Genomic DNA, 16,524 nt, shown 5'->3' on the forward strand with positions numbered 1-16,524 from the left:
ATTTTTTTTTTCCATTTGTATCACGTTATAAACATATATATAAAAGCGTTTCAATATTACTTATAAAACTCCTGATGTAAAGATATATTCGTATAATATAACGCTCATTGCGACATTTTATTATCTTTTGGTACTTTTCCTGGCATAATATAAAATTAAACTTGTTAATCAAGCGCATTGCTCATGTATATGGCAATTTGTTGCGCAGCCGGCCAGCTCTTTATCATTTTAAACTAAGAAACTGAAATAAAAATAACTGGCTGATGTTTTGTTTGATAAATCAGATGATACTAATCTATTTTAATAGATCACCCTGACGTTGTGGAAAGACGGAGCCTTTTTAAGGAGATTGAGGCAATGAAACAGCTGGGGCATCATCCGAACATTGTCAGTATTATTGGATGCTGCACAAAGAACGATAACCTTATTTGTCTGATAATGGATTACTGTCCACTAGGTGACCTGAGGCAGTACTTACACCGGATAAGACCGCAGGTGAGTTTATTAATTCCTAATTTTGATCTCCCAGTTTAAAGTAAGAAACGTATCACGGAGAGAAAATATTTGAAGTCATCTGTTTGTTAAGTATAATACTGATGTAATTACATTATAACTTCAAATTTTGAATCTCATAAATTAAGAGGTTTCACGCATCTCCCCTTCAGTTTCTAGAGTAGTTTAGACAATTCAAATTGCCATAATTTTGTCCCTGCTTCTGCACGGGGCGTTGCTTTATTACCATTTTACAATATACAAAAGTATACAGCCTGCCTAATATTTCCTCGATCCTGAACGGGTTTAGTAGTTCTGATTATTCTGTTTTGCACGCATAACAAAAATCTAGTTTCTTTTAATTCTTAAACGATTGTCACAATGTTTTGTTGCAGACACAGTATGAGAGCAGTCCCAAGCTAAAACACGAAGACAGTGGCATGTTTTCGGATATGACGGAGAATACAAATGGTATAAATTTAAAGCAATATACACGATCCATATTTCAATCACTTAAATAACCTGACCCAGAAGACATGTTTGACATAAGTAAAATCAATTTAATTATGTTTTTAATTATGCTCATGTAATGCCTTGTGGTTTTGTTGTTACTCAGCGTTCTCGGTTTGATGACGTGACGTGACGTTGTTTAACCTATATTTACACTGGAACAGTGCGTGAGTTTCCCATGGATGCTCCTGGTGTGGTTACCATCCCTTCATTCATATGGAAGGAGGTGGATTTTAAAGTTTAAAAGTTTTTTTTTGCTATGGCGCCAAACCCCTCTATCCCATAGGGGACAATATCCTAGCACCGTTCATACACAATTTAGTTATCTTTGCTCAAAGATACTCCAGTCAAAATTTGTTTAATATTGCTCCTTTCATATAAAAAAAAATAAGATTTTAAGATTTATCTATATTTCCCCTATTTGGCCCTGAGAAACTTGTGCAAATTAGGGTATAAAATAGATGTCAATAGATTTCAATGTGCAAGGCAGTGGTAAAGGGGAGCTAACTCCATTGATGATCATATAACTGAGACCATTACACCTGTTTTTTTTTAACAAACTCCTATCGCATGTTTTTAATTATACTGCTTGATTTATGAAACTTAATTGCAATATTTTCAGTGAATTAAAAAAATCTTACCTGATTCATTAATATTATTCATAATTTGTATGGGAAATCTTAAACAATAACCACAGACCGCATAACAATTATGAAATGTAGTGACTCTTAAATCTTGGCTAATCGTATTTCCCTCCCTTTTTCTGTTCTTCCTTTCATCATTTCTGCCTATTCTCTAATGTTGATTTTACCGAGTTAGTTCGATAACAACATGGAAGTGCCGAGAAATAATATGACTTTCTTCCTCTAAAACTGCCACCACCTCAATTTTTTATATTTCCTTCCGACATTTTTTCTCAAATTTTGAATTATATGCTCAGTAAGACCTGTCACAGAAATGAACGCTTTTGTTTCAAGTAGAATTGTTCGATTATTAACTCATTCACTCCTGAAGCCATATTTGAACTCTTCCAATTCAAAGGTTGGAATAGTTCATTATGAAATTTCAGGGGGGAAGAGAGACTGTGTGGAAGAGTGAGTTTTTCCTTCTCTAGTTTGATATATATTTTTCAACTATCGTACTGTGTGATCAAATTCATGTCGATCTTTTTTAACATTACATGTTCGGGACTTTTTTTCTATCACCACGTGTCGATCAGCTTAGAAACGCACTTTAAACTATCTTGAATTATTCATGAAGATATTGCTTTATTTGAAGTTTCATAAAAATATGTTTTGATATGTTTTAAGCATACATACAGGGAACGTTAGAGATGTCGTTTGTTAAAAGTTTAAAAGCCTTTCACTTTCTGGGTTTTTTCTCTCATACAAATAGCAAAATCCTGTTTTATCAATAGCAGGTGTTCACATAATGTGTAGAAAATCATATCTTAAATATGAAAGAATCTGGTTGTTAATGGCTGTACTTTAAGACGGTTGACTTTATTGAAACCTTAATGACATCTATAGGCTTTGATGCGTGCAATGTTGCACTACTTACCTGGTTAATCGTACAATAACACGTCCATGCAAGTCGGGGATCGAGAAAAATATATACATGAGGCTACCAACTGTATGCTGTGGGAGGCAAATTGTGTGGGACAATCCACAATAATGGGTGAATTGCGAGCTTATATGTATTTGCATGTAGTATTAATATTAATAATAATAACTCGAGGTTCTTATATATCACTTTATCACAACCTATATGTAGTTCGTAGGTCGTCTCAAAGCGGTTCACAAATTACTATCCGTGGTTATACGGCCTTTGCAACCAGCTAATATCTTTCTCATCTCCATGGGGAGCATACAGCCGATGCTGCAATTTCGGCGCTCAAAGCTAGCATTCAACAATTCTAGCACTGCCCTTCCACGTACTCATTTACAGCTGAGTAGACTAGATCAAGCGGGGTAAAGTATCTTGTTCAACGATACAACATATTTCCCAAATTGTCCTCCCTCGAACCAGCCAGTCTTATGAAGACATGCACCAAAGGAGGTAACAACGGGAGGGGGGGGGGGGGGGGGGNNGGGGGGGGGGCTGACAGTACGGGTAACGAATTTATTGATGCATGGAAAGTTAATGTAAACTATATATAATGTGAATCAAATTAAAGAGAGAGAGAGTAAGACAAAAAGTGAACACTTTTGACCGGGTATCGATACAGATACGAAGAATATATCTGGGTTTCCTGATACAGCAAAATACATATCACGGAAAACATAAAAATTGCTGATACTGGATTCTGATTAGCCTCTTTCGTATGTATATTTAGATATGTGTTTTTCATCAAATATCAGTGAAGATTGTTTTGTTAGTTGAAATACCACTTCGTCTTTTATAAGTGTTATAGGTATTTAGCCTATATTTTACAACTAGCGTTAATGTTCGCTTCGTCTTTTATGTGTGTTATACATGTATGTATAAAGCTGATATTTTTAAAATTGCAAAACATAGATACAGGTATCAGTTGCGAAAACGTCGTTGTTGTTATGGTAACGGGATAAAGGCGGTTTATTATTTTCAGTGCACAGGCATATTAAAGCTACATATTAGATAATATATTAGTGACATAATTTTGTTCAATAAAACATGATTGCATTCACCTATATATAAATCGCGTTTTAATTATTAAGAGTTGCTGTCTTTTGATTTTAAGCACTATTTTGGAATGTTATAAACAACATATCCAAGAGGGATATTGGCGCAAATCATCTTAAGATCTCTATTAGTTCTATGAGGGTTTGATCTTTATCTTTTCCCATATCAGTTGGGTTGATGATCTTGTCAACAGTAAATATATTTCACTTTGAATCTTTTCATTTAAATGTTCATACCACTGGGTTTGAGAATGTCCTTTCATAGTGAGCTCATTGTTCGTTGTGTACCACATGCAGAAATAGTGATAACAACTTTTAAAATCAAATATGGATGCCAGGCGGCCATTTAGTGTTTCCGATCAGTCCCAAAATACAGCATGCGCAACTAGGGACAAAAGAAATTTGAAAGATCCGTTCAGTGCTTTTGGAGAAAGAGTGACAACAAAGAAGGCGGTATGTTGGTTAATTTGTATCCCATCAAAAGCCAAAGTCTTTTAAGGACGTGCCTCCATGTGTGTATATGTGTGCTGGAGGCAGGGTATGTTGGTGTTATTACCCGTGGTAGCGCGGATCTGGTGCCGGCTTTATAGTGCTACCTTATTGAAATGCCATGCCGAAGATGGCCGCCTGGTCATATTATACTGACAACGGGTTAACTAGTTCTGAGCAGTTTCGGTATGTCACAGCAAGTGAACACATCTTATTGCCTTCCCCTTTTCATTCAGCATTTTGGCAAACAATATATATAAAGATAAGGTGTTTCAGTATGAATAACAGAGCAAACGGCGTATACAATGTTATAATTATTGTTATATCCAGCAGAATCTGACACCCAGCCTATAACACAGACCAGGTTATTGTCATACGCGCGACAGATCGCCATCGGCATGGTGAGTATATACTTCCTATATGTGATACAGCATTCCGTATATATCGGTCTAAATTATTAATGTTCAAACTTTCCTATATGGTTTCCAAACACGAGAGACGGTTATATAAAAAGAAACATTGTGGCGTTGTTTCAAAGTAACATTGGTGATATCAGCGGACTGGAAAGGTCCTAATAATATATATTAGAATGTTACAACCACCACTCAGTGTCAGATGATCACACTGATAGTATGACATTCCTCGTGTAACGATCGCATTGACAAAAATATGATGAGTGTGAACTGTTAAATTTTGAAAGTGGAGGGTTTGTATAGGCTATTCCAGTTTCCCAATTCCGGTTGATTCTTAAATCTGTACGGAAAAGTATTCTGAAATGAAAAATAATGCTTGTCTAGACAACGGTGCCCATCGTACAAATTACTTCAATTCTACTAATTGCTATCTATAAGTTGTTTTATTAGAAACATGGTAGATTTTAACTTCACATATCTTTACAATACTTAATATCAATATAAAATGAAGAAAACAAAATGTTTAAAAGCACCCAAACATCTTAAATTCAGCTGGTTTGTTTTGATGCTTGTGGGTATTTTTTTTTTTTGGTTTTCCTCAGGAGTACCTGGCAGAGAAGAAATACGTCCATCGAGATCTTGCTGCCAGAAACATACTTATGTCTGATTTTGATTGTCTAAAACTTTCCGATTTCGGCCTCACACGTGATGTGTACGAAACGAATATATATCAGCCGACATCAGCGAGAAAACTTCCTTATAAGTGGATGGCCATAGAAGCAATTTACGACCAGATCTTCACAACGAAATCTGACGTGTAAGGGGCTATCTGGTATTATTTGTAGGTCTTTTTTAAAGTCAGCACTTATACGATTCTAGTAGGAGTATATACGGACCCAAATGGGTGATATGGTGCTATTGTTCCGATGACTTCAAATTGAATTTTTCTAGTTTCGTACTTGATCGCCTACAAATATGATATTAAGCTTGTGTGATGTATGAAATATTCCAGATATAATGCAAGGCGTTTACTGCTTCATGTTGAATGTTAAGTTATAATATTCGCTGTCTAGATCAACTTGCCCTACAAATTGTAATAATAGATGGCAAAACTTCCCCGCTATAAAGTATAATTACGTCATACTTCATGATAAATTATGACGTCTCAATGAACGAAATATAGAGCGCAGATTGCGNTTTTTTATTTTTTTATCAACCATTTATCACCATAATTTAAGCATATTATATATAGTGTATTGATTCACATTTAAAACGAAAAGGAAGTTAATAAAAGTAAATAATCAAAATAAAAGATTCAATCCGGAAACTAAAAGGTCACGTGTTTACCTTTGTTTTTATCCTAATACTGTACAATCATGGCGGTGTCTACATGTGTTCGGAATTTGGTATTGTATTTCTGGTACATTATGATATTTTGCTTGAATTATAACATGATATTGTATTTCTAGAACATTATGATATATTACTTATATTATGACATGATGTTGTATTTCTAGTACATTATGATGTATATATGTAACTTAAATTATAACATGATATTGTATTTCTAGTACATTATGATATATAACTTGAGTAATAACATGATATTGTATTTCTAGTGCATTATGATACTGTATATGCATGTAACCTAACTTATAACATGATATTGTATTTCTAGTACATTATGATATATTACTTAAATTATAACATGATATTGTTAAAAAAAAAAAAAAAAAAAAGGCAAAAATTCCCCGGTATTAAATATAATTACGTCATACTTCATGATAAATTATGACGTCTCAATGAACAAAATATAGAACGAAGATTGCGGAATTTTAGATGCTATGAATAATTGTAAACCGCTTTGAGACGACCTACGAACTAAGTTGTGATAAAGCGATATAGGAACCTCGATTTATTGTTATGAATTTCCTGCGAAAGCGTGTTTTCACGTTTATGAGATCCTTGCAGGTAGGGCGTAAGAATTGTACCTGCTGCCCCATCGCATGATCGTAAGAGGCAATCGAATTTAGGATCTTATCTTTTCTCGTTCTAATCAACTTTCCTTTTCCTAATGTCTCCCTTGACAATGCTCACTTTTGACCTTTAGTTGAGCGTTCGCCACTGTCAAGAAGGCTTTGGGTTCTGCACACAGGGGAGGCCGTTCTTAAATGACCATAGATGTTGAAAGGACGTTAAAAAATACTAAACCAAACCAAACCCGTTTGTGATGAAAATGATATTTAATTATCTTTCCTTTTCCTATGAAATGTGTTGAAATCGTCACGAATTATTAGTTAAGCTCACTGGGTTTAAAAGGGGGAGGGGAAGACATCGTCTCATTACATAATCACTTATGAAAAGGATACATGTTTGAATATATTTTATAAGGTTCGTTGGTCATTGAAGACAAATTTGTTTCGTGTTGGTTTTTTCTGCACGTTCAATTGACATTATGAGTCATAAATGGCCAAAAACACTGTAAAACCTAGACATTCACAAGAAATGTATAATTAACCTTTATAAAAATAGAATATAATATGTAAAGGATATAAAAATACATCAATAGCGACGAAAATGGATGTAAAATATATCATATATTATTATAAAGATCAATTAAATGTTTATTAGTCACATATTCATTTCACAGAAATCACAATATGAAACGAGAACACGTATTTGTAATCATTACCTAAGAAATGGAATCAGTAACTTTATTATGTACTCTATTGATTCTGTATCTTCTAATTCAAGGTGGTCGTTTGGAATTGTTCTTTGGGAGATAGTAACCTTCGGAGGAAGCCCATATCCAGGCATTCCAAATAAGGATTTGTTTCGGTTGTTAAAGGATGGGTATAGGATGGAAAACCCAGGAAACTGCAGTGCTGACATGTAAGTAGTTTGGTCTATGATTAATCAATCTTCATGAATGAAGACTTGAAAACGATGTTTTAGGTGTATGCTGTCCGTTAAGTTAAAGGTACATACATGGAAAAGTCATTCCAAGTATATGCAATAAGACATTAGGAAATCAGCTCGTATTTTCAGTTAATTTCCTCCAAATCAAAGTATGGAGTTCTTCTGCTAGTCATATTATTATTTAGTATCTCTATGAACTAGTATTGTGAGTAAATCTTGAGTAGCAATACATCATACCTATATAGAAGATGTCAATAGTTGAGACAGGTTCCATGGATAATCCTTGAGGGGGACATGGGGCCATTGATTCTTTCACATTGAAATTGACCCCTCCATGTTTCAATTTATTTTCATTTTACATAGAATAGTCCCTCTTAATTTTAATATTGACTGAACATTGCTAAAATAAACCAATGCTCTCAAATTCCAGGATTTTCCTAAGGTTCAATTTTACATTACTGGTAAATGAACTGGTTGCAATATTAATCCTTACCGATTACATTTTGCTGTGATCCTTTTACAGCACTAACATTTAATTTTCACTTTAACTAATAAATCTACTATAAACATCTAAAAGATATTCCTGGATCGTGCCGACATCTAGAGCGTTGAATAAGCAAAGTATTTCTTCAAGCGATACATGCGAGGTCATCATTACCACCCCAAATAAAATGTATTACTTTTATTGATAATAAAGTATAGTTTCCAAATCCTGTTTTTGTTGGTCGCTCTTTATTGACAAAAGGAGAAAAGTTTAACCCAGCATTGTAGATGCAAGATAATCCAAAATGGTGTTATTTGAATCTATAACGTTCTAAATGCTAATGGTATAACGATTAATTTGGGGACAATGTACTTGTTTGTTATCGTTTTGAAGGCCAGATGCATTTTTGCTTCTGTTATTGAAAATTGATTATCACTCAATGACTATTCTCGACAAACATGTATAGACACAATCCGTGGGTTGATAAACTAATAACCTTTCCTCGTCAAATACCAAATAAGAACATTTTGCAAATTAATAAAGTGTTAAAGGGAGAAGATTTAAGGTAAGCTTAACATGTTGCTTGAATTAATTTACAGATATCAACTGATGCTATCATGCTGGCATCCAAAACCACAAGGCCGACCTGCCTTTATCAACCTACGACAAAAACTGGAGGCTATGCTGGAGGTTACAGAGGCTTACATCAATTTGTCTGTTTCTGTGTCTGATGACTACTACCACTCCGACTCATTCAGGTATATTTGTTCATGTATAGCTCTTGTGCAACATAACTAATTCTTCCTATCGTTGGTTACCGACAATGTCAATACAACACATATTAATTACTTGAAATGAGAATTCACTACACATGCACATCATTTAGGTGATTGAAACATTGTAAGCAAGTTTTATTTAGCATAACTCAGGAGATTTATCATAGTGCATTAATTTTCATGTGTGGGCGCCATCACTCCATTGCTGTATTTCCGAGCGGTTTTACAAAATGTTCAGTTATATGGAACGAAACCTTACTCAAGATTATATGAAATTTAAATACATTTATAACTTATGACACTTCGATATATAACCCGGGCAGGTTCGGGAAAAGAATATGTCTGCTGTATGTCACTACATGATCTTATAATGCGACTACATTAGGGGCCCTGCAGACTCGCAGGATTTCTTCTATGTCTTCTATGAAGACTACATTGAAAACACCAAAATTGATCTGCTTTCCTTATTGCAACACTTGAGATATTTCTCTTTTTATATTCTTTCTCGTCCTCATATGACCCTGTCTGTTGCACGGACGTTAAACCACACACAAACAAACGAAATTGCCCATGTGTTAAAGAGCTATAGAGATTTACTCCCCGGCGACAAAATTTTTATGGATTGTTGTTTGTTTGTTTGTTTGGAGATGTCCTCACCACAGCCCAAGGATACATCGCTGAAAGAAAAGGGTAGAGAAGAGAGAAAAGTGTGGTGATAGAAGAAGCAGATCAATTTTTATTTCTTCAATGCCCCCTCTCCCCTTAACAGAAGACACAGATGAAAACCCACGTAAAAGGCGGCTAATGTGGCCCCCTGCAGAATCTTGTGTGGTTTCTGCCCTGTCTTCTATTAAGAGGACATTACAAAATCAGGAATAGACCTGGTTTATCCCGCTGCGTGCGCTTCGTAAAAAGTGACTACATGGAAGATAACAACATTGATCTGCTGCCCCCACTGTATCACTTGCGATCTTTTTCCTTTCCTGTCTTCTTTCTTTTCTATCTACTTTCTGTTTCATGCGGTGTCTTCCTAGGTACCCGTTCTCATATAACCCTTGTTATTGCGAGGACGTTAAACCCAAAACAAATAAACAAAAACTGTAAGGACTCAACACTGGTCGCCTGTTAGAACTTGCAGGTCAATTCTTTACTCGAACCTGCAGGGACTAACGTAAAATTATTTATTCATAAAAGTGAACACCCGTTATCCAAATATGCTGTCATGGAAACATACTAACGAAACACATGCTCTTAACATCACGTATGATTGATGTCCAAACGTAGTCCCGCAAACTCAATTTTATATCCCCACTTCGGTGAGGGGGTATGTAATGATGGCTTTGGTAGTGTGTCCGTTCTCAAAGGTTTGTGAACACGTTATGAAACCTACACATATTTTTATAGTTGCACCATAGTATGGAGAAATTATTTTTGCACCTGATTAGACAAATGGTTATTGGTCAATGTAAAGGGTCCGATGGCATTTCGTGTTTGAAGGAAAGCATTTGTGTAAAGACATACCATTAACCAGATTTAATATTATAGGTACACAATAATATGGAATACCGAGAGATGGTCGTCTGACAAGGTCGAAAGTCACATTCATATGCGTCAACATATCGCTTCCAGCGTACACGCAGGATCGGGTAAAGAATCTGTAGTATTGTAACGGTCTTCGCCCCTGGCTCAACCCTTTACATGGAGAGCACGACTATTCTAAACTGTTACTAAATGCTTATGGCAAGCCCCCAGGAAATTATATGGTATTTCCAAACCAAGTACCTAATGACTGACTAGTTCTAAGTAACTAAAGAAGAACCAGAAATCATAAGATAAGTTTACGCACACCTTTACGGTTACCGTTTATTAAGGAACCCAATATCAAATTACACAGATACAGATAAAACAATTCTAAAGACTCTCTCCAAATTCTCTCATAAATATGATGTACAATAAAGGTCGAACTATGTCTGAACCCTGGATACCAGAACTTTCTGATATATGTAGGGGACAAAACAAGTCTATTTATCCCTACTGTAGGTTAGCTAATAACAGAAATGAACCAAGTGCCAATGAATGAATACTATAAAATCCCAACTCTATATGAATTAATATAGGATTAGCAAATGGATAAAATATAGATCTAGAATTATTCTGATCACTAGGCTCTATGAATCAATGATTCTAAAGTCAAACTCTATTGTCTGAAACACCAAAAGTACCACCAAAAGTACGCTAGAAAGACAAAGTTAAATTATCTTCCATACATGTTAATATTACTAAAATCTCCCGTCCATGCCCATATTCTATTCTACGAGTTGCTTCCCTTATCCTACAAACCAAGCATAACGTTACTGACAGCTCCACGGTTTTGGAACGATCCAAAAGTGTAGTAGCCGCCAGCAGCTTAAAACCAGCCTTCCCCTAAGAATATCCGATCGCAACTGATTTCCCAACGCCCCAAGGAATCTCTGCGCCCCTGGTAAGAACGCTAACATCAACGGGGCAACGCACGAGCTCAACGGGGCAACACCCATTCCCCAGCGGACTCTGAAGAGGTAACGGCGCCACACCCGTTCCCCAGCGGACTCCGAAGACGTAACGGCGCCACACCCGTTGCTCGCAACGTAGTACCCGTTGAACCCAAATAAAATACGACGATCTAAATTAGCACTTGTATGAAAAATACTTCACAAATCAACATTAATATAAAGTATTTCATAGTATCCACATCTACAACTCTTTCGTACCGTTAATCACTCTCTGACTCGCAATCCAATACTTCCAACGCATCCCATATTTCCATCGAATCCCATATATCCAATACTTTCAATACACAACGGAATAAACACTCAAGTGACCCCGACTGACACAGTTCAAGAGGTCACGAGAGTTCACAAAATGGCGACGTCCATACACACTAGCAGGGTATACGTTCTCTGCAAAAACATTACATTTCTCACTCTCTCCAGACGGTTCTTACCCTGGACTAACGATAAACCAAGATAATCAAGGTATTTACATCTGAATAATAACCATACTGAACACTGGAAAACACCTAAATAAGAGTAAATACCGTTTGAATGGACATTGTGTTTAAAAACATGTGTTTGACAACTCCAAGATATTTACAACATTTAAACTACTGTCACACTGTACTAGTGACACTACAGTCAGTGACTATTATTGAACAGGGAGATATCATACTTCATGACAAACAATCCAGTAAAATACCACATTTTTACATCTCCCCCTACTTACATTTTTAGTGTCCCTACAAAAATACAAAATAATCAAACCAAGCAGGTTCTCTCTCATACTCACATGAGAAATGGCACACTCACTAGCTTCTTTTCTCATCTCTATCCACTCTGAAATTATCTCAAACAATTAAATATATGTCAATCTTGGATAAAAATATTAAGTCTTTAAATTCAACAAATTTTCAACTTACAATAATAAATATGAATATTTGAAGTAATATGAATTACTTCCTTTGTCATTATCAGGGCAATGATCATGTTCATTTAAATTGAATTACCATACTCTTTCAATAAATATACCTGCAGTAATACTCTTATCGATTACACCCGGCTAACCGATTACAATAAATACTTAATAGTTCCTTCTTGCAAAACAATTTACAAGGATAGTTCTAATTTTTTTTCCACATGAATTTATAACATCTCCTTGTAACTTGTAATATAACAAAGTGAACTTTTTTAACATACAATAATAATAATATTAAAACCACAATTTTTCATAAGTTGCACATCAGTTCATTATACTACTATGTACCTTTAATTACATTTGACAATCTACATTTACAACTTGTAATTATCTGATAGCAATTTCTGCTTACAATTCTCACAGCTAACTCTCAGACAATTCTCATATATCATTCTCACAAATAACAATTATCTTATTCCTTTCTCATCAGTTCCAATACCATCTACATTTCTCACATTTTGTATAATGTCACTGCCACAACCTTCACATAATATTTCTATACTTGATATTTCTTATTTTTAAATGTCACTGATAGAGTTTTTATGTAACTTTTCACAACATACAAATGTAACTCAAAGGCAAGAATATTTCCTTTGCTGAATATTTCCAATTACAACATAATATCGAGTGTTCATGTCACTATAGTACTAATTTCACTGAAACACTGGAATAATGCAATTTTAAGGACTAACCATTTAACCAATGGTTCTAAAAACATTCGAACATACTTCAGCTATCAGTGTAGATATAAATGAACAACTTATTTCAAAAATTTATCTATACTCCTATCCTAGAAGTTTTCACAATAGTGAGCAGACTTGACAAGTGCTTATACCAAACTTAACTTTACAATTGGTTTACAATATACTTACTAACTCACAAAAGTATGATTTATACATAGGTAATTATTATACTTGTTCCCGAGTCTTCTTTCAGTCCAAATTCTGGTCTACGGTCCTATACAGTCTGGTCTACGGTCCAATACAGTCTGGTAAGAGCCATCATCCAGTAAGCTCTGGTCTATGATTCTCCATAGTCTGGACCCTCACTGATATCAGCATGGCCTAAATACGAGGCCAGACCTCCATGGGCAGAGGTCTCTCCAGTCTGATATAAGCATGGCCTAAATGCGAGGCCAGACCTCCACGGGCGGAGGTCTTTCCGGTCTGTATGGTAGCTGTGTCCCTCTGTTGCAAACTATAGCCTCCAGGTCAGATTACTATGGCAACACATCTTGCTAAGTATCTTAACGCGCTTGTACATGAGATTTTGTGTCCGTCCATCACCTGCTGTTTTGTATAACTCCCTCAAGTGCTTGGGTACCCCAGTCCCTATGTCAGAGTTAACATCCTTATTCATAAGTTTGTTCATTCTTTCTCTTCTTCTGACTTTCTGTTTTTTATTATTCAATTGTATTCTTCCAATTGCAGAGGAGTTTGTGTGTAGCTCCTTCTCCTGCCGTAGAACTTTGAGGCTGTCTACCATCTCAGCCTCTCCTACCACAGTGTTGTGTCTGGTCTTCACTGTCTCATTAAAGGAATTTAATCGACATAATTTGGAAGACACATTTTCCCCTATATCAGCTAAAGAAGCTGACATCAACAATGGGTGATTTTCCAAAGAGTTTTTGCACTGCACTATTAAACAGTCTTGTTTTGGTAATTCATCAGCTGGATCAAATCTGTCTACAACAACATTGCTAATCTTCTCATAACCTCCAGAAACTGTTACTTTTCGCAGCAGCTGTGGACATCCAACCTGAATGCAAGAGATTTTCTCTCCGTTCATTTTCAGGATATCTTCACTGAGTTTACCATCTGCTGGACCCTCTTCTTTCATCAGGACATCCAGCCCCAGCGAACCCTCATCCTCGATTTCAGCCANTTGACAATCTACATTTACAACTTGTAATTATCTGATAGCAATTTCTGCTTACAATTCTCACAGCTAACTCTCAGACAATTCTCATATATCATTCTCACAAATAACAATTATCTTATTCCTTTCTCATCAGTTCCAATACCATCTACATTTCTCACATTTTGTATAATGTCACTGCCACAACCTTCACATAATATTTCTATACTTGATATTTCTTATTTTTAAATGTCACTGATAGAGTTTTTATGTAACTTTTCACAACATACAAATGTAACTCAAAGGCAAGAATATTTCCTTTGCTGAATATTTCCAATTACAACATAATATCGAGTGTTCATGTCACTATAGTACTAATTTCACTGAAACACTGGAATAATGCAATTTAAGGACTAACCATTTAACCAATGGTTCTAAAAACATTCGAACATACTTCAGCTATCAGTGTAGATATAAATGAACAACTTATTTCAAAAAATTATCTATACTCCTATCCTAGAAGTTTTCACAATAGTGAGCAGACTTGACAAGTGCTTATACCAAACTTAACTTTACAATTGGTTTACAATATACTTACTAACTCACAAAAGTATGATTTATGCATAGGTAATTATTATAATTGTTCCCGAGTCTTCTTTCAGTCCAAATTCTGGTCTACGGTCCTATACAGTCTGGTCTACGGTCCAATACAGTCTGGTAAGAGCCATCATCCAGTACGCTCTGGTCTATGATTCTCCATAGTCTGGACCCTCACTGATATCAGCATGGCCTAAATACGAGGCCAGACCTCCATGGGCAGAGGTCTCTCCAGTCTGATATAAGCATGGCCTAAATGCGAGGCAAGACCTCCATGGGCGGAGGTCTCTCCGGTCTGTATGGTAGCTGTGTCCCTCTGTTGCAAACTATAGCCTCCAGGTCCGATTACTATGGCAACACATCTTGCTAAGTATCTTAACGCGCTTGTACATGATATTTTGTGTCCGTCTTTGAGGCTGTCTACCATCTCAGCCTCTCCTACTACAGTGTTGTGTCTGGACTTCACTGTCTCATTAAAGGAATTTAATCGACATAATTTGGAAGTCACATTTTCCCCTATATCAGCTAAAGAAGCTGACATCAACAATGGGTGATTTTCCAAAGAGTTTTTGCACTGCACTATTAAACAGTCTTGTTTTGGTTATTCATCAGCTGGATCAAATCTGTCTACAACAACATTGCTAATCTTCTCATAACCTTCAGAAACTGTTACTTTTCGCAGCAGCTGTGGACATCCAACCTGAATGCAAGAGATTTTCTCTCCGTTCATTTTCAGGATATCTTCACTGAGTTTACCATCTGCTGGACCCTCTTCTTTCATCAGGACATCCAGCCCCAGCGAACCCTCATCCTCGATTTCAGCCATCACTAACTCTTTATCTAGTGTTCAGTGGCCTAGTTGAACGTCAAAATCTGCTCTGCCGAGTTCCCTCAATGGTTTTCCACTGGCACCTGTCAACATCTCTGGAGGGTTTAGGGTAGGCTTATTCTCGTTCAGAATCTTATCGTATGCCCTAGTGGAGAGTACTGTTCGAGCAGCCCCAGTGTCTGCAGTAAACTTCACCTTGGTCCCAAGGACCTTACCCTTAACATATACGCCATCACTTCTTAGTACTTGGCATCCAATTATGTTCGATCCCTCTTGTTGCCTCTCTAGTGTCTTCTCAGGAGCCATTTCCAGGCTGTCCATAGATTGGCCTTCAGTATTCTGGTGAGTTTCCTCACGGCCTGTTGAGTCAACCCTCTCTAGTTTAAAGATCCCTGTTGTTGAAATGATGAACCTCTTTCTGATGTCAGGTTTCCATCAGATACCCTTGGTGAATATGGTTTAGCTTTTGGATCAAGTTGTGTCTGGTTTCTGAATCCCCATCGTCCACTTCCATTGTTGCTGACAGGACAGTTCCTAGCAAATTGGCCTTGACCTCCACATGCATAACACCTGGTGTCTCTCTGGTGATCACAGTCTTTTCCTTTTCTGTCCTGTCTGCATTCATTTGATATCACACTTTGCTTCATCTGTTGTATCAGTTGGTGAAGGTCTTCCTTTGTCATAGTGATCAGTTCACCTTGACCTTGCTTTGGTTGTGACCTAGANAAGGACAGTTCCTCGCAAAGTGGCCTTGACCTCCACATGCATAACACCTGGTGTCTCTCTGGTGATCACAGTCTTTTCCTTTTCTGTCCTGTCTGCATTCATTTGATATGACACTTTGCTTCATCTCCTGTATCAGTTGGTGAAGGTCTTCCTTTGTCATAGTGATCAGTTCACCTTGACCTTGCTTTGGTTGTGACCTAGACTTTTGACCTCGAGGTTGATGTTGTGCGTTATCACTCTCTGTTTTAGGTACATGCTGGAC

The 16,524-nt window shown here is 36.4% G+C and overlaps 1 protein-coding gene across 1 annotated transcript in view; it reads left to right on the top strand.

The window, feature by feature from the left end:
* Positions 1-16,524, top strand: part of LOC110453962 (tyrosine-protein kinase receptor torso-like) — a gene marked incomplete at its 3' end in the record, with an annotated part of 72,169 nt that overhangs the window by 12,803 nt on the left and 42,842 nt on the right. The window contains exons 11-16 of the mRNA XM_021503220.1: positions 308-495; positions 888-963; positions 4,482-4,552; positions 5,167-5,381; positions 7,319-7,456; positions 8,567-8,725. Of these exons, the coding sequence (XP_021358895.1) occupies positions 308-495; positions 888-963; positions 4,482-4,552; positions 5,167-5,381; positions 7,319-7,456; positions 8,567-8,725 (847 nt within the window). The remainder of the gene's footprint in view (positions 1-307; positions 496-887; positions 964-4,481; positions 4,553-5,166; positions 5,382-7,318; positions 7,457-8,566; positions 8,726-16,524) is intronic.

Source organism: Mizuhopecten yessoensis, unplaced genomic scaffold, assembly GCF_002113885.1.
Source record: "Mizuhopecten yessoensis strain PY_sf001 unplaced genomic scaffold, ASM211388v2 scaffold7551, whole genome shotgun sequence".
NCBI lineage: Eukaryota > Metazoa > Mollusca > Bivalvia > Pectinida > Pectinidae > Mizuhopecten > Mizuhopecten yessoensis.